The sequence below is a fragment of the Anomaloglossus baeobatrachus genome, chromosome 5 (genome assembly GCF_048569485.1).
Source record: "Anomaloglossus baeobatrachus isolate aAnoBae1 chromosome 5, aAnoBae1.hap1, whole genome shotgun sequence".
Lineage (NCBI taxonomy): Eukaryota > Metazoa > Chordata > Amphibia > Anura > Aromobatidae > Anomaloglossus > Anomaloglossus baeobatrachus.
The window spans coordinates 285681760-285709470 of NC_134357.1; the positions used below are offsets into that span (position 1 = coordinate 285681760).

Genomic DNA, 27711 nt, shown 5'->3' on the forward strand with positions numbered 1-27711 from the left:
CCGTGTTTATGGCACTACGTGTTTTCTCCGTGTGTTACACATAATAACACACGGAGAACAGAAAGCCCCACCTTAACTTTTTTTTCCGGAGCTGTCTGTGGTGCTGAATGACAGTGTCCGTCACAGGCCACGCCACGCTGATGCTGCTTCCGGCCCCCAGTGAAGAAGATTAATTGTTCAAATTCACTGGGGGACGGATGCAGGTGACAGCCGCGGCAGAGACTGCAGGACTCGTGGAGGTGAGTATGTGTTTTTTTTTTTTAAATGACACGTGTGTTTCTCTGGCACGTGTCACGTGGGCCTGCATCCACACTACTTCCGTGTGGTACATGTGCGAGCCACGTGACACCCGTGCTGCCAGAGAAACAGGGACATGCCTCCGTATGGAGCACACGGGCTCACGTCTGCTCCACACGGAGGCACGGGCCAATGGCTACACACGTGGGTGCACATAAACCCATTGATTTTAATGGGTTTACGTGTGCCCATGTCTGCGGTACATGCGGGCACGGACCTAGCATGTACCGGAGACACGTGTTTGTGAAGGGGGCCTTAGGCTTATAGATTGAGTGCTTAGACATATTCTATGTTTGCATACACCTTAGCATATACAGAGTGCTGCTGTATTCTTTTGTTTGTATATTCTGCAGTCTTAGCAGCTTGCACCTGTTCACACTTGCTTTATTCTGTTAGGAAGTGCTCGTCAGTATTTTCAATATAGCTGCATAGCTAAATAAGACATATAGACACGATAGATAGATAGATAGAGAGATCGTTTTCTACTGATCTGTGACTATTTTTTGGAATCCTCTACTTCTCCAAAGTCTGCATTACTCATCTATGTTTAATTATGTCTAAAAAATTCTTTATGATGTCCTTTCATATACAAACCTTTATTCATGTATATTTAATTATATGGACTAGCATGCCTTTCAGAGCTTTACATTACTACTTTTCTTCCTTTTGTATGGTTGATAAAGAAAGTATATTTGGTGTTAGATACCATATGTCTGTTTTTTTAAACAACCAATTTCCCAACATATACTGTATATATGTATATATATACAGTACAGACCAAAAGTTTGGACACACCTTCTCATTCAATGAGTTTTCTTTATTTTCATGACTCTGAAAATTGTAGATTCACATTGAAGGCATCAAAACTATGAATTAAAACATGTGGAATGACATACTAAAAAAAGTGTGAAATAACTGAAAATATGTCTAAAGCCCACTTTACACGTTGCAATTAGTTGTACAATCGCATTTGCGATGTGACACGCCCAGGTTGCATACGGGATCTATGAGATTTCACGTAGGTCGTTCATTTGCTGTCACACGTGCGTTAGTAGCCTATGTTAAATTGATCAATGTTATGTGCGATCCTTTAGATCATGTGTTCTGTGACGTATGCATTGGGCACCTTTTTTTTTTTTTATTTATTGACTTGCCAAGCGTGTGTAATGTGTAGGGATGTGTTTTTACTATGTGATCTGCCATTCAGCTCTGCTACATGGCCGCTGACAGCAGACACAGACAGCCATGTAGCAGAGCTGAATGGCAGATGACAGCAGCCACAGACAGAGCCGCACTGTCAGAATGAACTCGGGTGAACTTCACCCGACTTCATGGTCATGCTGCGGCTCTGTCTGTGTTGCGCCCTGATTAGCGGTCACCAGTGAAGACTCACCGGTGACCGCTAATCTCCTGAGTAACTGAAGTTAGCAGCCCTCTCTCGTATACTCACCAATCCCCGATCCCCGGCGCTGCACGGCATTCACACTGCTCCGGCGGCTTTTACTGTTTTGAAAAAGCCGGCCGCCCATTAAACAATCTCGTATTCCCTGCTTACCCCGCCCACCGGCGCCTATGATTGGTTACAGTGAGACATGCCCCCACTCTGAGTGACAGGTGTCACACTGCACCCAATCACAGCAGCCGGTGGGCGTGTCTATACTGTGTAGTGAAATAAATAATTAAATAATTAAAAAAAACGGCGTGCGGTTCCCCCCATTTTTAAAACCAGCCAGATAAAGCCATACGGCTGAAGGCTGGTATTCTCAGGATGGGGAGCTCCACGTTATGGGGAGCCCCCCACCCTAACAATATCAGCCAACAGCCGCCCAGAATTGCCGCATACATTATATGCGACAGTTCTGGGACTGTACCCGGCTCTTCCCGATTTGCCCTGGTGCGTTGGCAAATCGGGGTAATAAGGAGTTATTGGCAGCCCATAGCTGCCAATAAGTCCTAGATTAATCATGTCAGGCGTCTATGAGACACCCTCCATGATTAATCTGTAAGTTACAGTAAATAAACACACACCAGAAAAAATCCTTTATTAGAAATAAAAACACACACATATACCCTGGTTCACCACTTTAATCAGCCCCAAAAAGCCCTCCTTGTCCGGCGTAATCCAGGATGATCCAGCGTCGCATCCACCGCAGCTGCATGGAGGTGACCGGAGCCGCAGCAGACACAGCCGCTCCGGTCACCTCCACACAGCAAATGAACACAGCCGCGCGATCAGCTGCTGTCACTGAGGTTACCCGCGGCCACCGGTGGATGCAGCGGTAGCCGCGGGTAACCTCAGTGACAGCAGCTGATCGCGCGGCTGTGTTCATTTGCTGTGTGGAGGTGACCGGAGCGGCTGTGTCTGCTGCGGCTCCGGTCACCTCCATGCAGCTGCGGTGGATGCGACGCTGGATCATCCTGGATTACGCCGGACAAGGAGGGCTTTTTGGGGCTGATTAAAGTGGTGAACCAGGGTATATGTGTGTGTTTTTATTTCTAATAAAGGATTTTTTCTGGTGTGTGTGTTTATTTACTGTAATTTACAGATTAATCATGGAAGGTGTCTCATAGACGCCTGACATGATTAATCTAGGACTTATTGGCAGCTATGGGCTGCCAATAACTCCTTATTACCCCGATTTGCCAACGCACCAGGGCAAATCGGGAAGAGCCGGGTACAGTCCCAGAACTGTCGCATATAATGTATGCGGCAATTCTGGGCGGCTGTTGGCTGATATTGTTAGGGTGGGGGGCTCCCCATAACGTGGAGCTCCCCATCCTGAGAATACCAGCCTTCAGCCGTATGGCTTTATCTGGCTGGTTTTAAAAATGGGGGGAACCGCACGCCGTTTTTTTTAATTATTTAATTATTTATTTCACTACACAGTATAGACACGCCCACCGGCTGCTGTGATTGGGTGCAGTGTGACACCTGTCACTCAGAGTGGGGGCGTGTCTCACTGTAACCAATCATAGGCGCTGGTGGGCGGGGAAAGCAGGGAATACGAAATTGTTTAATGGGCGGCCGGCTTTTTCAAAACAGTAAAAGCCGCCGGAGCAGTGTGAATGCCGTGCAGCGCCGGGGATCGGGGATTGGTGAGTATATGAGAGAGGGGGATAGACTGACATGGACTGAGAGTGAGGGACAGAGATAGTGACGGACTGACAGAGATTAGTGCATGATAGACATTGTGAGGCGCTTCAGAACGCAGCTTTTCAGCTGCGCTCTGAAGCAGACCTTTTTTAAGCTGCGGTGCAGAGCGCACACCTGCGCACATAGCCTCAGACATCACAATCGTATGAGGGATGTCACACGTTACAATTGACTAGGTTCGTGCAACAAAACGCTCAATTCTAGAGAATGATACGATGTGTTTGCGATCAACGGTTTTGCGTTCAATCCTGATCGCACGTAGCTGTCACACGCAGATACCTCACAAACGATGCCGGATGTGCGTCACTTACAACTTGACCCCAACGACGGATTGTGAGATATATTGAAGCGTGTGTAGCGGGCTTTATATTCTAGGTTCTTCAAAGTAGCCACCTTTTGCTTTGATGCACACTCTTGGCATTGTCTTGATGAGCTTCAAGAGGTCGTCACCGGAAATGGTTTTCCAACAGTCTTGAAGGAGTTCCCAGAGATGCTTAGCACTTGTTGGCCTTTTTCCCTTCATTCTGCGGTCCAGCTCACTCCAAACCATCTCGATTGGGTTCAGATCTGGTGACTGTGGAGGCCAGGTCATCTGGCGTAGCAACCCATCACTCTTCTTAGTCAAATAGCCCTTACACAGCCTGGAGGTGTGTTTGGGGTCATTGTCCTGTTGAAAAATAAATAATGGTCCAACTAAACGCAAACCAGATGGAATAGCATGCCACTGCAAGATGCTGTGGTAGCCATGCTGGTTCAGTATACCTTCAATTTTGAATAAATCCCCAACAGTGTCACCAGCAAGGCACCCCCACACCATCACACCTCCTCCGCCATGCTTCACGGTGGGAACCAGGCATGTAGAGTCCATCCGTTCACCTTTTCTACAAAGACACGGTGGTTGGATCCAAAGATCTCAAATTTGGACTCATCAGACCAAAGCACAGATTTCCACTGGTCTAATGTCCATTCCTTGTATTCTTTAGCCCAAACAAGTCTCTTCTGCTTGTTGCCTGTCCTTAGCAGTAGTTTCCTAGCAGCTATTTTACCATGAAGGCCTGCTGCACAAAGTCTCCTCTTAACAGTTGTTCTAGAGATGAGAAGGTGTGTCCAAACTTTCGGTCTGTACTATATATGTATATGTATATATATATATATATATATATATATATATATATATATATCTATTTGTACCATGATACCCAACATGTGCTGGAGATGTAAGTATGGAATCCTTATAACTTATATTTTATTGGAATTCACTTGTAATATAGCTTAGAAATGCATGTAATATGTATAATATATAATTAAAGTAAGTGGGCATTCACAATAAATAAAATATAAACCTATAAAAATGGGTGAATTACCGCAAGAGAAAAAATATGTATATATTAAATATGTACATTAAAATATTGGGGGGCAATGGACAAAGGAAAGTCCACAAAAAGAGTATCAATGGGTATTATATAAAAAGTAGTGTTGTGTTCTCAAAAAGTAATAGTCTGTATGTTATAGTTATAGCAAAAAAGGTTTATAACCTAAAAACAAAACTACATAATTATACCAAACAAATGGTTTATTAAATAAATAATTAATATAGCTAAGATGCACTGCATAAATAAAAAAAAAAACACAGGCATACTCCTTGAGAAAGCCAAAGGCGAAACATACTCCAGAGTCCTGTGGCCTTTACTTGATATCTATTATTTATGATATGTCTGGGTTTTTTTTATATATGCAGTGTATCTCTGTTGTATTAATTATTTACGGAATAATCCATTTATTTGGTATATTTATGTAGTCATTTCTAAGATTATACACATTTTTTACAATATCTTTTATATACAGACTATTACTTTTTGAGGGCACAGCACTACTATTTATATAATACCCATTTCTGATTCGTTTGTTGTGAACTTTCTTTTGTGCATTGCCCCTCCCACTATTTAAATGTCCAATTTTTTTATTTTTGTATGTATTAATAAACTCACAAAATTTTAAAGATATATGTATTTTTTCACCCGTTTTTGTAGGTTTAGCTAATATAGTTTTTAGACAGTGCACAAATATATGTAATACAAAATGAAATATCTGAAAATAAATTCTTCACAGAAACATTTCATTTCAAAGTTTCAATTCACAAGAGAAAGTGTGCTGTGATTTGACAGGTCATTAACCCCTTCACGGCACACAATGGCATGTAAACGTTTGGGTATTCCTGGATAAAATGAATGTTATTGTGAACAGTTAAGTAAGTTGAAGTTGAAATGATCTCTAAAAGGCATAAAGTTAAAGAGGACACATTTCCTTAGTATGTTAGGTAGTGAGGGGCTAACTCATAGATACCGGGGATCGATGTGTAAAACCAAGTTAAAAAAAAAAATGTTTCGGAATCTGGCTTGATCCCAAATATCTGGCCAGATAGCGGTCCCCAAGTCTATGGGGACCCAAATCAGGAGCTTAAGGCTATGTGCGCATGTTGCGTAATTGCATGCAGTTACGCTGCGATCTGCACCGCAGCGTAACTGCATGCGTCCTGCGTCCCCAGCATAATTTATGGAGATTGTGCAGGAGACGTGCGCACCTGGCGTATTAGAGCGCTGCGCTTCAGCTGCTGCCCGAAGCGCACGTTCTAAGAAGTGACATGTCACTTCTTTCGTGCGCTCTGCATGCAGTCCCTGCTCTGTCTATGAGACGGGCTGAGAGGGGCTACATGCAGAGCGCATGAAATCGGCTTTTGTTTCTGCAGCGATTTGAAGCGCACGTGTGCTGTTCAAATCGCTGCAGAAATTTCTGCAGGGAGAGTACGCAATGTGCACACATAGCCTAAAGATGGTGGTAGAAGGGATAGGGGTATTGAAGCAAGCGTTTGGCTATATGCGCACGTTGCGTATTTGCATGCAGTTATGCTGCGAGCTGCACCGCAGCGTAACTGCCTGTGTCCCCTGCATAATCTATGAAGATTATGCAGGAGACGTGCGCACGTGGCGTATTAGAGCGCAGCGCTTCGGCTGCTGCCCGAAGCGCACGTTCTAAGAAGTGACATGTCTCTTCTTCCATGCACTCTGCCTGCATCCTCCGTTCTGTCAATGGGAGGGGCTGCACTCAGAGCGCATGGAATCGGCTTTTTTTTTTTTCACTACGGACTCTTTCAGCAGTGATTTGAAGCGCACGTGTGCTGTTCAAATCGCTGCAGAAATTTCTGCAGGGCCAGTACGCAACATGCGCACATAGCCTAAGTCTCTGCGCAGTTGTAATGCTTCTTCTGGGGCAGCTTATTGTCCTTCAGGCATATGCACTGCTTCCCCCACCCACTGGCAGTCCACGCGCTCTGATTGGTTGCAGTGAGACAGCGCACCCACTTTGTGTGACAGGGTGTCTGACTACTTTCAATCACAGACGCTGTTTGTGTGTCTATATTGCTGTATGTAAAAATAAAGAAATAAATTGAAAAACGGACTAGGCTTCCTCTATATTATGATACCTATCACAGAAAAAGCATGCTGTTACAGGCCTGCAGCCCCCTGCCGTGCAGATTATCTTGGCTGTGTTTCAAACTAACAGGGACTTTATGCAGCTTTTTTTTTTAATTGTTTATATAAATAATTTTTAAAAACTTCAATGCTGGAGAAGATTAATGGGTTAATGCTGCACTGCAGCCGAAGTAATACTGGTAATTTATTCTATTCTTCTTGTAGGAGAAACTCACCCCTTTACTTTCTTTCTTTCTCTTTCTTTCTTTCTTTCTTTCTTTCTTTCTTTCTTTCTTTCTTTCTTTCTTTCGTGTATATACACAGTATACATATATATATATATTTTTTTATATATATATATATATATATACATATATATATATATATATACACATACATATATACAGTTAGGTCCAGAAATATTTGGACAGTGACACAAATTTTGTTATTTTAGCTGTTTACAAAAACATGTTCAGAAATACAATTATATATATAATATGGGCTGAAAGTGCACACTCCCAGCTGCAATATGAGAGTTTTCACATCCAAATCGGAGAAAGGGTTTAGGAATCATAGCTCTGTAATGCATAGCCTCCTCTTTTTCAAGGGACCAAAAGTAATTGGACAAGGGACTCTAAGGGCTGCAATTAACTCTGAATGCGTCTGCCTCGTTAACCTGTAATCAATGAAGTAGTTAAAAGGTCTGGGGTTGATTACAGGTGTGTGGTTTTGCATTTGGAAGCTGTTGCTGTGACCAGACAACATGCGGTCTAAGGAACTCTCAATTGAGGTGAAGCAGAACATCCTGAGGCTGAAAAAAAAGAAAAAATCCATCAGAGAGATAGCAGACATGCTTGGAGTAGCAAAATCAACAGTCAGGTACATTCTGAGAAAAAAGGAATTGACTGGTGAGCTTGGGAACTCAAAAAGACCTGGGCGTCCACGGATGACAACAGTGGTGGATGATCGCCGCATACTTTCTTTGGTGAAGAAGAACCCGTTCACAACATCAACTGAAGTCCAGAACACTCTCAGTGAAGTAGGTGTATCTGTCTCTAAGTCAACAGTAAAGAGAAGACTCCATGAAAGTAAATACAAAGGGTTCACATCTAGATGCAAACCATTCATCAATTCCAAAAATAGACAGGTCAGAGTTAAATTTGCTGAAAAACACCTCATGAAGCCAGCTCAGTACTGGAAAAGTATTCTATGGACAGATGAGACCAAGATCAACCTGTACCAGAATGATGGGAAGAAAAAAGTTTGGAGAAGAAAGGGAACGGCACATGATCCAAGGCACACCACATCCTCTGTAAAACATGGTGGAGGCAACGTGATGGCATGGGTATGCATGACTTTCAATGGCACTGGGTCACTTGTGTTTATTGATGACATAACAGCAGACAAGAGTAGCCGGATGAATTCTGAAGTGTACCGGGATATACTATCAGCCCAGATTCAGCCAAATGCCGCAAAGTTGATCGGATGGCGCTTCATAGTACAGATGGACAATGACCCCAAGCATACAGCCAAAGCTACCCAGTAGTTCATGAGTGCAAAAAAGTGGAACATTCTGCAATGGCCAAGTCAATCACCAGATCTTAACCCAATTGAGCATGCATTTCACTTGCTCAAATCCAGACTTAAGACGGAAAGACCCACAAAGAAGCAAGACCTGAAGGCTGCGGCTGTAAAGGCCTGGCAAAGCATTAAGAAGGAGGAAACCCAGCGTTTGGTGATGTCCATGGGTTCCAGACTTAAGGCAGTGATTGCCTCCAAAGGATTCGCAACAAAATATTGAAACTAAACATTTTTTTTTGGGTTTGGTTTATTTGTCCAATTACATTTGACCTCCTAAAATGTGGAGTGTTTGTAAAGAAATGTGTACAATTCCTACAATTTCTATCAGATATTTTTGTTCAAACCTTCAAATTAAACGTTACAATCTGCACTTGAATTCTGTTGTAGAGGTTTCATTGCAAATCCAATGTGGTGGCATGCAGAGCCCAACTCGCGAAAATTGTGTCACTGTCCAAATATTTCTGGACCTAACTGTATATATATATATATATATATATATATATATATATATATATATATATATATATATATATATACAGCACAGACAAAATGTTTGGACACACCTTATTCAAAGAGTTTTCTTTACTTTCATGACTCTGAAAATTGTAGATTCACATTGAAGGCATCAAACTGTGAATTAACACATGAGGAATGAAATACTTAACAAAAATGTGTGACACAACTGAAAATATGTCTTATATTCTAGGTTCTTCAAAGTAGACACATTTTGCTTTGATTACTGCTTTACACACTCTTGGTATTCTCTTGATTAGCTTCAAGAGGTAGTCACCGGAAATGGTTCTCACTTCACAGATGTGCCCTGTCAGGTTTAATAAATGGGATTTCTTGCCTTAAAAATGGAGTTTGGACCATCAGTTGTGTTGTGCAGACGTCTGGTGGATACATAGCTGATAGTCCTTCTGAATAGACTGTTAGCTACTTTATTGCCATAATACAAATTCTAAGTAATGAAAAATGAGTGGCCATCATTACTTTAAGAAATGAAGGTCAGTCAGTCCGAAAAATTGTGAATACTTTGAAAGTGTCCCCAAGTGCAGTGGCAAAAACCAATAAATGCTACAAAGAAACTGGCTCACATGAGGACTTCCCCAGGAAAGGAAGACCAAGAGTCACCTCTGCTGCAGAAGATAAGTTTATCCGAGTCACTAGCCTCAGAAATCGCAGGTTAACAGCAGCTCAGATTAGAGACCAGGTCAATGCCACACAGAGTTCTATCAGCAGACACATCTCTAGAACAACTGTTAAGAGGAGACTTTGTGCAGCAGGCCTTCATGGTAAAATAGCTGCTACGAAACCACTGCTAAGGACAGGCAGCAAGCAGAAGAGACTTGTTTGGGCTAAAAATCACAAGGAATAGACATTAGACCAGTGGATATCTGTGCTTTGGTCTGATGAGTCCAAATTTGAGATCTTTGCATCCAACCACCGTGTCTTTGTGCGACGCAGAAAAGTTGAACGGATGGACTCTACATGCCTGGTTCCCACCGTGAAGCAAGGAGGAGGAGGTGTGATGGTGTGGGGGTGCTTTGCTGGTGACACTGTTGGGGATTTATTCAAAATTGAAGGCATACTGAACCAGCATGTCTACCACATTATCTTGCAGCGGCATGCTATTCCATCCGGTTTGCGTTTAGTTAGACTATCATTTATTTTTCAACAGGACAATGACCCCAAACACACCTCCAGGCTGTGTAAGGGCTATTTGACTAAGAAGGAGAATGATGGGGTGCTACGCCAGATGACCTGGCCTCCACAGTCACCAGACCTGAACCCAATCGAGATGGTTTGGGGTTAGCTGGACCGCAGAGTGAAGGCAAAAGGGCCAACAAGTGCTAAGCATCTCTGGGAACTCCTTCAAGACTGTTGGAAGACCATTTCCGGTGACTACCTCTTGAAGCTCATCAAGACAATGCCAAGAGTGTGCAAAGCAGTAATCAAAGCAAAAGGTGACTACTTTGAAGAACCTAGAATAGAAGACATATTTTCAGTTATTTCACACTTTTTTGTTAAGTGTTTCATTCCACATGTGTTAATTGATAGTTTTGATGCCTTCAATGTGAATCTACAATTTTCAGATTATATATATATATACACTCAGGCTGTCAATGGTATTATACTGTATATATTACATACATAGTTATTTATATAACTCCCGGTTTGATTTCTTACTTCCTCACATTTTTTCATTTTTATGTTTTATTTTTATAAAAGAATTTTTTACAAACATTTTTGTAAAAGAAAATATTATAATGTTTTTTCATATCTAAGCATTTGTTATTTTCTGTATGTATTACTAGTGTTTTCTCTCTATATCGGTCACTGGCTCTTTTTTTTTTTTCTTTTTTCTTTTGTAGGTGGTTCTTGTATTTGACACATGCGTATATATTCATGTTCTAAGATGTACTGTATGTTCATACTTTGTTGATTTTTTGTTTGTCCTGATGAAGGAGGCTCTGAGCTATGAAATGTGTAGACCTGTAAAATAAAGAATTGACTAAATCAACAGTCTATTCATTTGGCAGCAGTGCTGCATTAAATACGTTTCTCCTCTCCAGCATTGACGTTTAACTTATCTGGGACTGTGGCAGCCGTCATTATCTCTGGCTTGCATAGGGGATGTGACTTACACAACCTCTGTAGGTGAGTGTCTCTTTTTGTACATCTCCCTATAATATCTGGTAAGACCCTATGGGCACTCTTTTTCCATTTGGTCACCCCAATTTTGATACACAGCCATGATAAATCTGATAGATGGGGGCTGGTATTCTCAGGTTTGGGATTCACATGGTTACTGGACCCCCAAACCTAAAAATAGCAGCCATTAGCCGCCCAGGATTTTTGCATCCATTAGATGCGGGAATCCCAGAACTTTAATCGACTCATCCCGATTGCCCTGGTGCCGTAGCAATCTGGGTATAAAGGGGTTAATCACACCTCACAGCTGCCACTAAGCCCTAGATTAGTAATGGAGGCAAATTTGGTGCTCAAATCTGGTGCAGACATTGCAGCACCAAATTTGCACCTCCTGGCAAAAAACTGCTCTGAAACAGCATCAAAATTCTTTTTTGTGCATTTTTTGGCCAAGTGATGAAGATTTGGTGTTAAAATTTTTATACCATATTCCTGCACCAAATCTACACCTCCTGGCAAAAAAAATCACATCACTGCATGCTGTTTTGATGCAGGTTCTTTTGCCATGAGGTATAGATTGAGTGCAAAAAAAAACCCTCGTGATTTTCTGCCAGGAGATACAGGTCTGTGAACTCAGTGACATGACCTGGGATGAGGTCACTCAGTACAATAATGTCACCTGAGATCAGGTTACCTGCGGTCACAGCTGGAAGACCGTGGGAGCTTGCAGCTGTGACCATAAATAACCTGAGTGATGTCATCACTCATTGCTGAGGCTCTGTCTCTGCCTGAAGCCCACAGTGTGCAGTCATGTTCTATGCCTTCAGTAATGTAGCAGAGCTGGAATTGTCATGGGAGCTTATGTGGATTACATCGGACCTTCATTTTTTGAGGGTTAATACTTTTAAAGGGGTGAAATTGGGTGGGTTTTTTTGTATTTTATTTCAAATAAAGGATTTTTTTGGTGTTTGTGTTCATTTCTTTTCATTTACAGCTTAATAATGGGTCTCATAGATGCCTCCCATTACTAATTTGGGGCTTTTTGGCAGCTGTAACCTATAATTAACCCCTTACTTCCCTGATTGCCACTGCACCAGGGCAATCAGGATGAGCCAGGTAATGTTCCCAGAATGTTGCATCTAATGGCTGCTAAAACTCTGGGTGGCTACAGGCTGCTATTTTTAGGCTGGGGCCTAATAAGCATGGGTCTCCCCAGCCTGAGAATAACAGCCCCTAGCTGACAGCTTTATCGTGGCTTGGTATAAAAATTGTGTGGGACTGCATGTTATCTCTTCAAATAATTTATTTAAATAATTTTAAAAAAGCTTCATGTGATCCCTCTTATTTTGATACACAGCCAACATAAGCACAAAGCTTGGGGCTGCAGCCTGTAGCCAAATGCTTTATCTGTGCTGGGAATCATAAAATTGGGTAACCTACATCATTTTTTAAATTTATTTATTTATTTTTATACCAATATCACTCCGCCCCTCCGCTTCTATTGGATGGCTGCCGTCTGACGTCGCTGTGACGCCCCCTTGGAAAGGAGGCGGATCGCCGGCCAGAGTGACGTCGCAGGGCAGGTAAGTCCGTGTGATGGGGGTTAGCGATGTTGTGCGCGACGGGCAGCAATTTGCATGTGACGCACAACCAACAGGGGCGGGTACGCTTGCTAGCGATATCGGTACGTACCGATATCGCAGCGTGTACATCCCCCTTAACAGTCCAACATTACCCATGACAAAGCTATTAAAGCAGGAATTCTTCAACTTATGCTTCTGGAGCCTCACCAGATGAGTCAAAGTAATGACTAGGTCTTTCCATCTGTGGTATAAGCCCAATACAAAACTAAAATACTACTGGTCAATTTACCTGCGTGAAATATAAGTCAATAATGTCACTAAGGCCCCCTTCACACGTCCGTGAAAAACACGCACGTGTGTTACGGGCCGTTTTTCGGGTCCGTGTCCCGTTTTTGTGTCCGTTTTCATGGTCCGTGTGGCACCTGTGTGAATTGCGTATGCTAGCCGTGTTTGTGTGCAGAACGTCCGTGTGTGCGTGTGGAATTAACGTGTATGTGTACGTGTAATGTCCGTGTGTAATGTCCGTGTGTGTGATGCACAATGTCGTTTATAAATGTCGGCTGACAGCAGACAGAGTTGCGCGATGAGAATGAACTCGGGTGAACTTCACCCGACTTCATCCTCATACCGCGGCTCTGTCTGTGTCGAGTACTGATTAGCGGTCACCTGTGAAGGATTCACCGTTGACCGCTAATCCCCCGATTGACTGAAGTGTCCCCCCCTCTCTCATACTCACCGATCCCCGATCACCGGCGCTGCACGGCATTCACACGGCTGCGGCGGCTTTTACTATTTTGAAAAAGCCGGCCGCTCATTAAACAATCTCGTATTCCCTGCTTTCCCCGCCCACCGGCGCCTATGATTGGTTACAGTGAGACACGCCCCCACGCTGAGTGACAGGTGTCACACTGCACCCAATCACAGCAGCCGGTGGGCGTGTCTATACTGTGCAGTAAAATAAATAAATAATTAAAAAAAAACGGCGTGCGGTTCCCCCCAATTTTAATGCCAGCCAGATAAAGCCATACGGCTGAAGGCTGGTATTCTCAGGATGGGGAGCTCCACGTTATGGGGAGCCCCCCACCCTAACAATATCAGTCAGCAGCCGCCCAGAATTGCCGCATACATTATATGCGACAGTTCTGGGGCTGTACCCGGCTCTTCCCGATTTGCCCTGGTGCCGTTGGCAAATCGGGGTAATAAGGAGTTATTGGCAGCCCATAGCTGCCAATAAGTCCTAGATTAATCATGTCAGGCGTCTATGAGACACCCTCCATGATTAATCTGTAAGTTACAGTAAAAAAACACACACACCCGAAAAAATCCTTTATTTGAAATAAAAAACACACACAAATTCCCTCATTACCAATTTATTAACCCCGACAAACCCTCCATGTCCGGCGTACTCCACAGTCCTCCAGCGTCGCGTCCAGCTCTGCTGCATGGAGGTGACAGGAGCAGCAGAAGACACCGCCGCTCCGGTCACCTCCACACAGCAAATGAGATGAGTAGCGCGATCAGCTGCTGTCACTGAGGTTACCCTCGGCCACCGCTGGATCCAGCGGTGGCCGCGAGTTACCTGACTGACAGCAGCTGATCGCGCTACTCATCTCATTTGCTGTGTGGAGGTGACCGGAGCGGCGGTGTCTTCTGCTGCTCCTGTCACCTCCATGCAGCAGAGCTGGACGCGACGCTGGAGGACTGTGGAGTACGCCGGACATGGAGGGTTTGTCGGGGTTAATAAATTGGTAATGAGGGAATTTGTGTGTGTTTTTTATTTCAAATAAAGGATTTTTTCGGGTGTGTGTGTTTTTTTACTGTAATTTACAGATTAATCATGGAAGGAATCTCGGGGAGACGCCTGACATGATTAATCTAGGACTTATTGGCAGCTATGGGCTGCCAATAACTCCTTATTACCCCGATTTGCCAACGGCACCAGGGCAAATCGGGAAGAGCCGGGTACAGCCCCAGAACTGTCGCATATAATGTATGCGGCAATTCTGGGCGGCTGCTGACTGATATTGTTAGGGTGGGGGGCTCCCCATAACGTGGAGCTCCCCATCCTGAGAATACCAGCCTTCAGCCGTATGGCTTTATCTGGCTGGCATTAAAATTGGGGGGAACCGCACGCCGTTTTTTTTTAATTATTTATTTATTTATTTTACTGCACAGTATAGACACGCCCACCGGCTGCTGTGATTGGGTGCAGTGTTACACCTGTCACTCAGCGTGGGGGCGTGTCTCACTGTAACCAATCATAGGCGCCAGTGGGCGGGGAAAGCAGGGAATACGAGATTGTTTAATGGGCGGCCGGCTTTTTCAAAATAGTAAAAGCCGCCGCAGCAGTGTGAATGCCGTGCAGCGCTGCGCCGAAGATCGGGGAACGGTAAGTATGAGAGAGGGGGGGAAACTGACCGACAGACTGTGAGAGAGGGACAGACAGACAGAGAGACCGACAGAGAGACAGAGAGACTGACCGACGGACTCAGGGAGATTGACCGACATACACAGAAATAGAAAGAATAGCCGACATCACTAGAAATAAAAACACCAAACGGACACGGACTATAGGTATATGCATACGTGTTTACTAACGTGTGTGCACATACCCATAGACTTTCATTGTGTCCACGTGTGCGTGCTCCGTGCAGATAACGGACATGCATCCGTGCCAAACGCAAAGACATACGGATCACGGACACGCACACACGGACATAATGAAATAACGGACGTGTGACCACAATCATAGATTAACATTGGTGCACGTTTGGCCGTGTCTCCGGTATATACGGAAACGGACCAAACACGCACGTGTATCACGGACGTGTGAAGGGGGCCTAAAACAGAGATTTCTGAAGCTAAAAAATGGACTGAGCACTGTTTGGGAAAATTAAATCTCCAGATGTAACTGACCAATAACTAAGGGGTGCCATATTGGTGAGGCCTACCTCACAATTTGAGAAACACTTATCTAAAGTATTTGTCACTTTAATACCTGTCCAGTTGTATTGTTCCTCTGTTTTGTTCTTTTTGTTAATGCCCCTTTACTTTGCAAAGTAGAAGTAAACAGCCAAACTCATTTGAGATCAATGCATATTTTTTTTAGTTCAAAGCCAAAATATAGAGTATGCAGATATTAGGCTATATTACTAGCTGGAGAATGTTCATCTTTTTATTGCTTCTTGAGAACAGACATTCTATAAGAAATATGTGTCTTTTGTATTAGCGTCTAAGAAATGCTGAATCCTCAAATGTGGATGAATTTAATTTTTTTTATCATATGAATATAATGATCTGAGACTTTACTGGGTTCAATATTGAAAAGTCAATAAAAAACACAGTTAATCTAAAAAACACTTGGGTCCACTTCTTTTAATACGTAGCCTATATTTGATTTCTTTCAACACATAATATGTTCCAGAAAATGATTTCTTATTTTGTAGACTCTTTGATGGCCTATCTTTAGTATGGGCACTACTCTCTGATCAGCAGTTTGAAAGAGTTATGACAATCAAGAAATTCTTCGCAGCAGTCCATACTAAATTAGAGGCAGACATATTAGATGTACAGCTGATTCAGTTGCACAGGGACCCATTGGGTAGGAAGGTTTTGTAGAAGTGAATATATTAGTCAGGATGTTGTTGTGATTCTTCTATTTTCAGCCCATGTACATTGTTCTCCATCTTAGGCCCCCTTCACATGTCAGTGATTCTGGTACATATGTAACTGTTGTTGATACGTACCAGAATCACAGACATACACAGACCCATTAAGATCAATGGGTCTGCGCATAGAACAGTGATTTCTCACCTTAGGCCTCTTTCACACGTCTGATTTTCACTGACATGTTAAAGGTATGTATGTCCCTCCATGTGCCGTGATTTTGGCACAGGTGTGATCTTCATATGCTATCCACGATAATACAAGGAGATCAGGCACTTATGCTCACCTGACCCTGCCACTGCTGTCTGTGGTCCTGAAATCTCCCGCGATGCTGTGTCCGGCCGCTGCTATCTCCTCTCTGCAGCTACTTCTGGGTCGGCTGTGCAGTTCATATGTATGAGCATAATTAGCCAACCTGGAAGCAGAGACAGCAGCGGCTGGAGACAGCTGAGTATAAAAAGCTTTTTATTTTAAATGTCCATCTTTTTTCTGCCATGTGTATGTCATGGATCCCACCATAGTGTAATGATGCCAGAAAAAAATGGACTTGTTTGCATGCGGAGCACACGGACACAAGTAGACGCCACACAGACACCCCCCAGGGAGAAATCACTGATGTGAGCGCAGACCCATTAATTTTAATGGGTCTGCGTATGTCCACGATTCTGGGACGTATAAAAACTGTCACATACTTACCAGAATCACTGACATGGGAAAGGGGCCTCAGGATGCTGATGGGGCCACAGCATCTCTTTCTGCTCAGATGCCGTCATACATTTGCTAATTAGTTATTTGCTTCAATTGAAGAATAGTCTTCTTTAGGCTATGTGCCCACGGGACTTTGTACCTGTATTTTGCCGTTGAAAACCTGCGGATTTATCTGGATTTTCTAGATATATCCGCAGGTTTTAGCAAGCTGCACGTAATTGCATGTCAATTATTTATGCAGAAATTCCTGCGGAATTCCCGACCCTCCACTATGGAGATAGGGCCGGGACTTCCACAGGTAAGTCGCATGAATGTCCGCAGGTTTACCGCAGTTATTTCGCTGGAATCCAGCAGCTATGTATAGCTGCGGATTCCGGGGAGCTACTGCGGGAAACCTGCAGACAAACCTGCGGATATATTTGCAGGTACAAACTTCCATGGGCACATAGCCTTAGGATTCAAACTTACAACCTCTAGCATTGTAGGAAGAAATGATTATGGGAGGATTTTCTCTTCCTAAAGTTCTAAATTGTATTCCATTTTTTATAGGAATATTGTACTGGTACATAGAGATACATCTGTATATACTGTATATTAGGAGTAATATAAAAGTCATAATTGATTTCCAATACATTTATTAAAAATAATTAAAACAAATTACAATAATCATATTTTTTAGTATATTTTAAAAAATAAACATTACAAATCAGTAAATAAAATGCACATATTTGGTGTCCTGCTAATCATAGCAACCTGTACAATACAACAGATTATTTATGGTGATCAGTAAGTGGAGTAACAAAAGGTCATGAGTAGGGCTTTTTTTCCACCGTGAAACTCATAAAAAATCAATTGAAACTCTTAACATTTGGCAAAATGTCACTTGAAAAAATTACAGCTAATCACGCCAAAAAATAAGACTTCCTATAGTAACACATAAAAAAGAAAATAAAATATGGCTTTTAAAACTAATAATAAACAAAGAAAATAATTATTCTGAATGTTTCAACACGTTTTCACAAAAAATGTCATTGTGTATATTACTGTGTCATGTTTGTACCATGTACATGTACAGTATACATGTGCAGAATGTTTTAAAAAGTGTATGATGTATTAGCATTTTTTTAATACATGTGTATATACTGTATGTGGACCTATTGTGAATATGCATGTAAATGTGTATGTTTATATGCTAGTGGGACCAGACAAAAGTACAGATCAGTGTAAACAATGAAGGGGACATAACATCTGCATATTACAGCTTGCAATTTACAATAATTTGAAATGATGTAATATTTTAAGTGGAATAATTAGATTGAATGGTATAATGGCTATTTTGTTTTATTGGTATCAGGGGCCTTTGAAGGAAATCTGTCATCTGGTATTATGCTGCCCGAACCACAAGCAATATGAATCAGATACCGGTTGCATTATTGCAGATGTGTCTGTCCTATTCAGTAGTCTGGAAACATGATTTGAAAAATAGACAATGTATCCTGAATGACTATGGCTGGAGGTCAGTCCTCCGTATCTTTAACTTGCTCTGTCCCCTAAATTGACAGGTCTCTCCCAGAGGGTGCATTTCGAAAGACATGTCAGTCAAAAGTATAGTGGCAGGGAGAAACTATGATGAAAAACCCCGGAGTAGTCAGCTTAGACATAGTCCATGACCAGCTATTAGAACTATTTTTTTGTCAGAGAAAAACATTTTCAGCCGCAATAGGACAGCCAGTTTCTGATTCATGCTTCACATGGTTTGTCAGCATGAAACAGTAACATGTTCCAGATCCGTGCTTTCCTTAACCAAGAATCAGCAAAAACATTAGTGCATGCCCTCATCATCTCCCGCCTCGACTACTGCAACCTCCTGCTCTCTGGCCTCCCCTCCAACACTCTTGCACCCCTCCAATCTATCCTAAACTCTGCGGCCTGCTTAATCCACCTCTCCCCTCGTTATTCCCCAGCCTCGCTACTCTGCCAATCCCTTCACTAGCTTTCCATCGCCCAACGACTCCAGTTCAAAACATTAACCATGACATACAAAGCCATGCACAACCTGTCTCCTCCCTACATCTGTGACCTAGTCTCCTGGTACCTACCCGCACGCAACCTCAGATCCTCACAATATCTCCTTCTCTACTCCTCTCTTATCTTCTCTTTCCCCCAATCGCGTATAAGATTTCTCCCGTGCCTCCCCCATACTCTGGAACACTCTACCTCAGCATATCAGATTCTCTCCTACCATGGAAAGCTTCAAGAGGAACCTCAAGACCCATCTCTTCCAACAAGCCTACAACCTACAATAACCCTCAATCCAGTAGACCACTGTGCAACCAGCTCTGTCCTCACCTATTGTACCATCACCCATTCCCTGTAGACTGTGAGCCCTCACGGGCAGGGTCCTCTCTCCTCCTATACCAGTCTGTTTTGTACTGTTAATGAATGATTGTTCTATGTTACCCTCTTTCACTGTAAAGCGCCATGGAATAAATGGTGCTATTATAATAATAATAATAATAATAGTAATGATGTTCCCTTTAAAGAAGTATTCCCATCTCCAAGTACCGATCCCAATATGTAGTAGGCGTAGTAATAATATTAGCAAATACCTTTAATTAGAAATGTAGTATAGTTCTTCTGATATAGCCATGTCTCTTACCTCATGGGCAGAGCATTGCAGCTTAGGTATCCATGGTTTTGATCATTCAAATAATGACAGTTAGTTGCTTATGGTCGTAATTAGGGATGATCGAATACCTGAAATATTCAGCTTTGCGAATATTTGCCGAATAGGTCGACGCTATTCGCCTATTCGCGAATATTCGATGTGCAATGTAAAGGCCCCTTTACACACTGAGACTTTCTAGCGATCCCACCAGCGATCCCAACCTGGCCGGGATCGCTACAAAGTCTCTGGTGAGCTGTCAAACAGGCAAACCTGGCCAACGACGCAACAGCGATCCGAACCTGCAGAACGACCTAGCTGGTCTTTGGGGACGTTGTAAAGCAGCTTTTTGAAAGTGAAGTCGCTAACAAAGTCGCTGTAAAGTCCTTTTACACACTGAGACTTTGCTGCACAGCGGGAAACAAAGGACCAAAGAATGGTCCTGAGCGATTTGTAGCGATCAGCAACTTCACAGCAGGGGCCAGGTCACTGATGTGTTTCACACACTGCAATGTCGCTGGGGAGGTCGCTATAACGTCACAAAACCGGTGACGTTACAGCAATGTCGTTTGCGATGTTGCAGTGTGTAAAGCCACCTTAAGTCTATGGGAAACCCGAATAACAACTTCCCATAGACTTATATTGAGCATCAAATATTCGCATAGCGGCGAGTTATTCGTCGAATATTCGCGAAGCCAAATATTTGAGGTATTCAATCATACCTAGTCGTAACCATAGATACCAGAGCTGCAATGCTGTGCACATAAGGTAAAAGACAAAGCTAGATCAAGAGAACTGTACTATATTTCTAATGGAAGATATTTGCTAATATTATTATTATTACCTCTACTACATATTGGGATAGGATCTTGGAGATGGGAATACCCCTTTAATGTACAGAACTGAGAAATGTTCACTTTAAGAACGAGAGTGAAATGATTATCAACGTTGGTATCAGTATTGGAATACCCTCATTATAAACCATGAAAATTTCCCTGGAGTTTCACTTAAAGGAAAATATATGGCAAGTAGAAGGAAATGAAAATAGAGGTTTGGGGAATCCAGAAACAGTTCTCAGTTTCCATCACTTTAAATTTATTGAAATAATTTAGAGTTTGGAAGTTTAGAAGTTCCACTCCATGGTTTCTCTTTCAATAAAAGCTCAATCAGGATAGTCGGAATTGAATCTATTAGAATGAGCAAGAGAGTTGAAAATTCTTAAATTAATGTGTTGCCAATTGTTCTGCTAAGACAGATCACTCCGAGAGTGAATGCCAATGAGGAAAAAGTAAGAGCTGAAATGAACAGCTGCCAGACGGAGTGAAAAATTCCTTGCAATACAAGATTAGATCAGAAATAGAGGTGAAGTAACTGACTTTATTCTGCGCTGTTGTAGCTAAAAGCAGGAAAGGAACATCTACTCCTTGTAGAGAAAGTGATAAGGGCATGTGATGTAGACCAAGTGTGGTCAAAGTCATAGGATAAACATCTACCACTATTTAATCTATGGTATATCAGTAATCCTCTCTTTCCAAGAAGAAAATTATAATTTTTTAATGGAACATGGGGTGTTTGTTAAACTTGTCTGTTACTACAGTATGGATGGAGACAGGGGTGGAGATGTAGAGGTTGCGGAGGTAGTAGACAGTTGCATCCAAGTCCTAGCACCTGAAGAGACCCAAACGTTTATCAGCCACAGGAAAAGACATTATTAGTTCAATAGATGATACTTGGTAAGAGGGGTCCTATATAGAATTGTTATTGAGGGCTATGGTCTTTAGAATGAACAAGAACAATCCATGCTGTCACATCATGTTAGGTGGACCTATACAAATCTGAAGAATCCACCTAATATGTTTACCAAGCTTTACTTATGGATGTCTAAGAAACTAGTATAAACCAGTATTGATTAATTGACTTAAAATATTGGTGTAACTGCAAGAATATTTGATCCAGCATAATACTGTGTTACACATAGCATTCATTGGATAATAATCTATATATAGTGCCAAAATATTCTGCAGCGCTTTACATACATCAGCAACACTGTCACTTTTGGGACTCACAATCTAAATTCCCTATCTATATGTCTTGGGAGAAGCCAGAGAAAACCCACACAAACAAGGGGAGAAAATGCAAACTCCTTGCAGATGTTGTCCTTGGTGGGATTTGAACCCAGGATCCCAACACTGCAAGACTGCAGTGCTAACCAGAGGGCCACCACGCTGTCTAATGTACAGTAATGACTACTGAAAATTTGAATTTGAAAAAGTATGGCAGCTCACCAACACCGTTCCATCATTGAGTATGCACGGAACTACGTCCTGATCAACCGCAAACAGATTCTTTAGAAAAAAATGTTCTAGCTTAAAGATTTCATAGATAAACTTCCTATATTCCATTCCAAAAATTAAAACATCAATGCAAACATGGGGGATGAGGAAAAACGGTGACGCATTTCGAACGTGAGCTGTATTATTTTTTCAAAGCCTTATTGAGTTCGAAACGCATTGCCGGATTTTCCCCATCCCCCACGTTTGGCTTGATGTTTTAATTCTTGGAATGGAATAACGGACGTTTTATCTTCATCATCCTGAAGCTGGAACATTTTTTTCTAAAGATACTGAAAATTTGACTTGTCTGATCACACATATTTTAAAAATGTCAATTTTATGTCATTTACAATGACATAATGATGACTTTGCAAGCATACTTTGGCCCCAATTTGTCTGACCATGTGATACTTTGCTAATAATTTATCACATTGTAGAAAAAAAAAGTTCTCCTAAAATGGGATTATCCAACCTGATTAGCTACACATCAAAGGTAGAATAAGATTGGTCGGCACATCCAAAGAGTGAGCTAATGCTGCTGAGCAAGACATAAAAAAATGAGCATGGAGATTAGATATGAAATGAAATTTAGTTCTTAGTAGCCTTTGATCAAAATTTATATGACCACATGGCAATTTTAGGTCATCCCCATTCATGTGAGTTCCAAGCATTTTTTGGAGCAAATGAAGGTTATTCCTTCTACCGTACTATAAAAAATATTACAACTTTCTAGTACACCTTATGAATTAGTTTCTCACAGCTTCTAAAATATTTGCTTGGATTCATTCAGTAGCAAACATTGTTGTTTAGAGACAGTAGATAGATAACTGACCTACTACTCTGAAGTCTGTGCCATGCACTAATGGGGCATATGGGTACACTCTAGAATTAAACCATTGTGGTTGCTACATAAGTACAAGAATAAATCTTAAAAGCCATAATGAATAATTTACAAATTAAACAATGTTTAGTTAAAAACAAGTAAAACTCATATTGGCAATAGCCAAATTCTCCTATTGACTTTAATGAGGTCTGTGAAGGTTTTTGATAGTAAGTATAGCACACCTTTATGTCACCAAAACTACCAACCTCCCAAATAATTAAACAACTTTTGTCCAAAAGAACCAAAATAATAATCAACTTACATATAAATCTCACCAAACCATCTGCTACACAACATGGAACCAAACTAAACAGGTGAGGATTAGAGATGAGCAGGCCCATGGTAGTTCAGGTTCGCTGGGATTAGCTGGATCTTAGATAAAGTTCAGTTTGGGACTCGGACTTGACTTGAGCCAGATTGGAGCTCATTGATTGGGTAGTTCTGGTCTCCACCCACATACCACCAGCCATAAAAAAAAAACACTTCTGGGGGAGGGTGGAATTTTATTTATTTGTAGACACTACATCTGATAACATTGTTTTTAACCCCAGTGAGAGCCATTCAGACACTGCAATTGACTCTCACTGGGCTGAGCACCGAGCCTACCCAAGCACAGCAATGCTCCCTTGAATGGTTTGCATATGTAAAGCACCCAAACTCCGAACTCGAACACTGATTTTTTTGTAAGTCCGTGTTTGGTACGAACTCCGAATCTTTCAGCTCATATTCATACATCTATATCCAGAGGTCCAATCATCACTGATGAGGAGCTAGATATCACCCTTGCTTTCAACCCTTAAAGCTGGTCTCCCTTCTGAATTCACATCATTAGCCACAGCAAACGATAATCTACCATATATTCACTGACCTATCCAATGGATTAAGATAATTTATATACAGTGTTACAGTATCTCATCTTTCAGCTATTGAAACTTTATGAAATACCTTACTAGTGTCACATGATGAACCCTTTGGTAAGCCTCACTGCTTTGGGTTGAGCAGGTTGTTTGGTTACACTGGGGATCAAGAAGTTGGTGCCTGAGATATCTAACCTGTTCTTAGGTCAGTTTGTGTCTCTGATTCTAATTCTGCTCTTATTTAACTTCCATCAGCACTAATTAATGAGATGTGCTATAGCCTATGTATATTCATATGGCCGATCAAATAGTAGAACCGATGTCGACCAAACATTATTATTTTTGCCTTCTTAGAAATTAAAAGAAATTCATACATGAAGATTTCTTTTATTTTTGAAGAATTTTTCATCACAGAATAAGATTTTAACCTACAGAAAAAGGTATCATTGAGATATTGTTCACTTAATAATTATTAATCATTGTGAACTTGAGAGTGCCTACATAATAGCCTACAGTTGTTATCTTCTATTCTACTACTGTGGATGTATAATATTAGCTAATATTCTATCATAAGGCATATCTCCTGCTAGGACAGTTTGGTAAAGGAGTTTTTCCTATTTAGACAACCGTACATTTCTAAATGCAGATCTACTAGTGATCAGTTTAGCTCCATGAGTCCAATAGATGAAGCCTCCAATAATCCATGATCTTTTCTAACACTAATTCAGATCAATTAATGCTATAGCCAATGCAAATTGAAGAGTCTCCCTTTAGAAGGTGCAAACCCTTCAACACTTTTTAGATATTTTTGATTTCTGTTCCAAGCGATAAAATCTCTGAGATTATCAAATGTGTTTTGACGAACCTTAGTACATCATTCATACGCCATACTGATAAATAAGTTACCAATATTTTTTATACTAAAACAGAGGGCTACATCAGCATCAAAGATAACAAGTGGCATTAATTTATCTGTTGCAGTTTTAAGCCTTATTATATTGCATAATATAGATATATAAACAAATTGCTAGTGTTCACAATATAAGGAAATGCTGATGTAATTTGTAATATTTTTCTTTTTTTTATGTTACAGTGCCTTCTTTTTGGGGATTGGTAAATTCAGCCTGGAATCTGTGTGCAGTTGGTAAGAGGCAGTCACCTGTCAACATAGAAACCAGCCATATGATATTTGATCCTTTTTTAACATCGCTACGCATAAACACAGGTGGACGGAAGGTAAAAATTTGTTTTTCGGTGCCTAATTGTATACGGATACACATTTTAGATGTTGTATAAAGCTCTTTTCAAATCATCCAAATACTGGTTCAATGTGTGTTATCTACAATTAAAGCTCAAATCCAACATTCTGTATCATTTTGTCTCATATTAAATTGTAATAGGGAATGAATATTCATTTCTGTGATGCAGAGTTCCCAGTTGTCAAAATTATTGCAGCCCCCAGTTTACTATTTAATGACAAGTTCTAGAGAAATATTATAAACCCCAATGAATTGAATATTAAATATGAATTTATAGTAAGCTCCACCACTCCCTCCAGTTTATTCTGTGAGCAGCCAGAATTGTGGCATCCGTGACTGTATGAGGGAAGGCAGTGGATTTTTGGATTTTCTGTTAGTTGACAAAGACTAGAGTTTTGCTTCTTCTGGTGAATATTTTATAGGTGTAATGTAAGAGGTATATTACAAAAGAGCTTTAGCTAATCAAAACCTATCCATAGTGTTTGTTAGCTGGTAAATCATCTAGCATTTGATTTCTTTTTTATCTCGTACATGGTAGATATTGGGTGGCAAAGTCTGCCACCATCCCGACCTTGCTTCTCTAGGGTGCCTGGGCATAAACTCTGTCTGGCTCTCCATAGTTTCTAGCCCCAGGGTCTCCTATCACATGGGCTCACATAGGGTACACTGTTTACCTCTCTCCCACTGTTAGTTTCAATATATTCATTTTGATAGCAAGGCACTCAGGATACAGTGGAGGAAATAAGTGTTTGATCCCTTGCTGATTTTGTAAGTTTGCCCACTGACAAAGACCTGAACAGTGTATCATTTTAAGGGTAGGTTAATTTTAACAGTGAGAGATATAATATCAAAAATAAAATCCATAAAATCACATTATAGACAGATGCCAGCTATGTTTCACAGTAATCCTCTGCCTCAGGTCCTGAACTCATGTAGTACAAGCACTTCTCTATGGTGACACAGTTACTGCAAGGTTCACAAAGTGGTTGAATTGTCTGTCCCTAAACTTGTAAAGACAAATAGATATCTGTAACAGAGATGTGAATGAGCACTAATAGAGTTAATAATTGTGCCCCAAACATATGAAAGCTTTTACACACCACAATACACTATTACATACATACATATATCTTACAAACAGACATAGAAGTCTAAATACACAAACATGCACACATATGCAGACATCAGTGCATGAATACATCACTTGAACCACTATCAGTATATGAATATATCAGCAGGACCGCTATGAGTACATGAATACAACACCAGAACCACCTTCAGTACATGAATACTTCATCAGTACATGAATATATCACATGAGCCACCACTAGTATGTAAATACTTCATTAGTACATGAATACAACACCACGACCACCATCAGTAGATGAATACATCACCAGGACCACCATTTATGCATGAATTCAGAACCAGATCCACTATTAGTACATGGTATATCAAATGTAATATCAGTTCAGCCCCATGTCCATTTGTATTGCATGAACCTACAACTCCCAGTATGTCTTTAACAATGGTAAGGAGATACTGGGAGTTTTTGTTATCAGTCATCATCAGACTGTAGACTGTACAGAAACCAAAGTATTGATGAGACTTAGTCAGTATCACAAGTAAATATTTACATCCAGGTACCTTATAGATGACTCTGGTGTCGTTCTCTTTCTTCTTCATCTGGTTTAGACTCCATAATTACTTTTCACATCCACAGCTCGTCTATGCAGATTTCCATATTTTTTGTCTTCTGCTGCACATCCTGACAATGTGTCCTTAAAAATATTTTACTGATTATAATGCTTGTGTATAAAAATATCTGCCTATGCTGTGCCCCTGAATAAAGTATTGCCCTTAACTGTGTTCCGTGTATAAAATTTGATGCCCACACAGTCCCTCTTATAGTACATACCCTACACACTCTCTCTATTTCCATACTTGGCCCTCTCATCTCACATTGTGTCCCCTCTATACAGCCCACATCCTTAGACCTGCACATACGCAGACACAAATGTACACAGATGTACACAAACACACACAGACTCACAAATGTGCACACACACATAAACACAGACATGCACAAATATGCATACAGGCATGCACACATATAAACATACTCTCACAAATGTAGACACACAGACACTCATATGTGGAGACATGAGGGTCAGGTGTGCTCTTGTACACTGGCCTGGCTATCTTTAGAAAGTCTTCACAGACCAGTGCTCATCACACTAAATTCCAGGACACTTTTCCTATAAGTAAAACACAACACAGGGTGAGGATACCACATTCCGGTAAGACTTTATTAGGTTCCCAATAGACAACATTATATAGTACATTCCCAGCATTCCCACATGAGATGGTGCAAATGAAATAGTTCCCGCTTCTGCTGACTCACCAGGCATTATAACCTTGGCGGATTTACAAGAACCAGGACTACTACCCCAGCTAAGAGCACCCCTCGGTGTTTCTATAAAAAACAATCTATTTGAATTAGCCCTGAAAAGTATTGTTGATTGTATGTGGCAGCACCAAGGACTGTAACTTAATGAACCCTCCCTAAATGCCTCTAATACACTATTCCTACTCCAGCAACT

The 27711-nt window shown here is 41.3% G+C and overlaps 1 protein-coding gene across 3 annotated transcripts in view; it reads left to right on the top strand.

Moving 5' to 3' along the window:
- CA10 (carbonic anhydrase 10) overlaps positions 1-27711 on the top strand; it is a 441792-nt gene that overhangs the window by 310581 nt on the left and 103500 nt on the right. For all 3 annotated transcript variants that reach the window (XM_075349527.1, XM_075349528.1, XM_075349526.1), the window contains one exon: positions 24943-25085. In XM_075349527.1, the coding sequence (XP_075205642.1) occupies positions 24943-25085 (143 nt within the window). The remainder of the gene's footprint in view (positions 1-24942; positions 25086-27711) is intronic.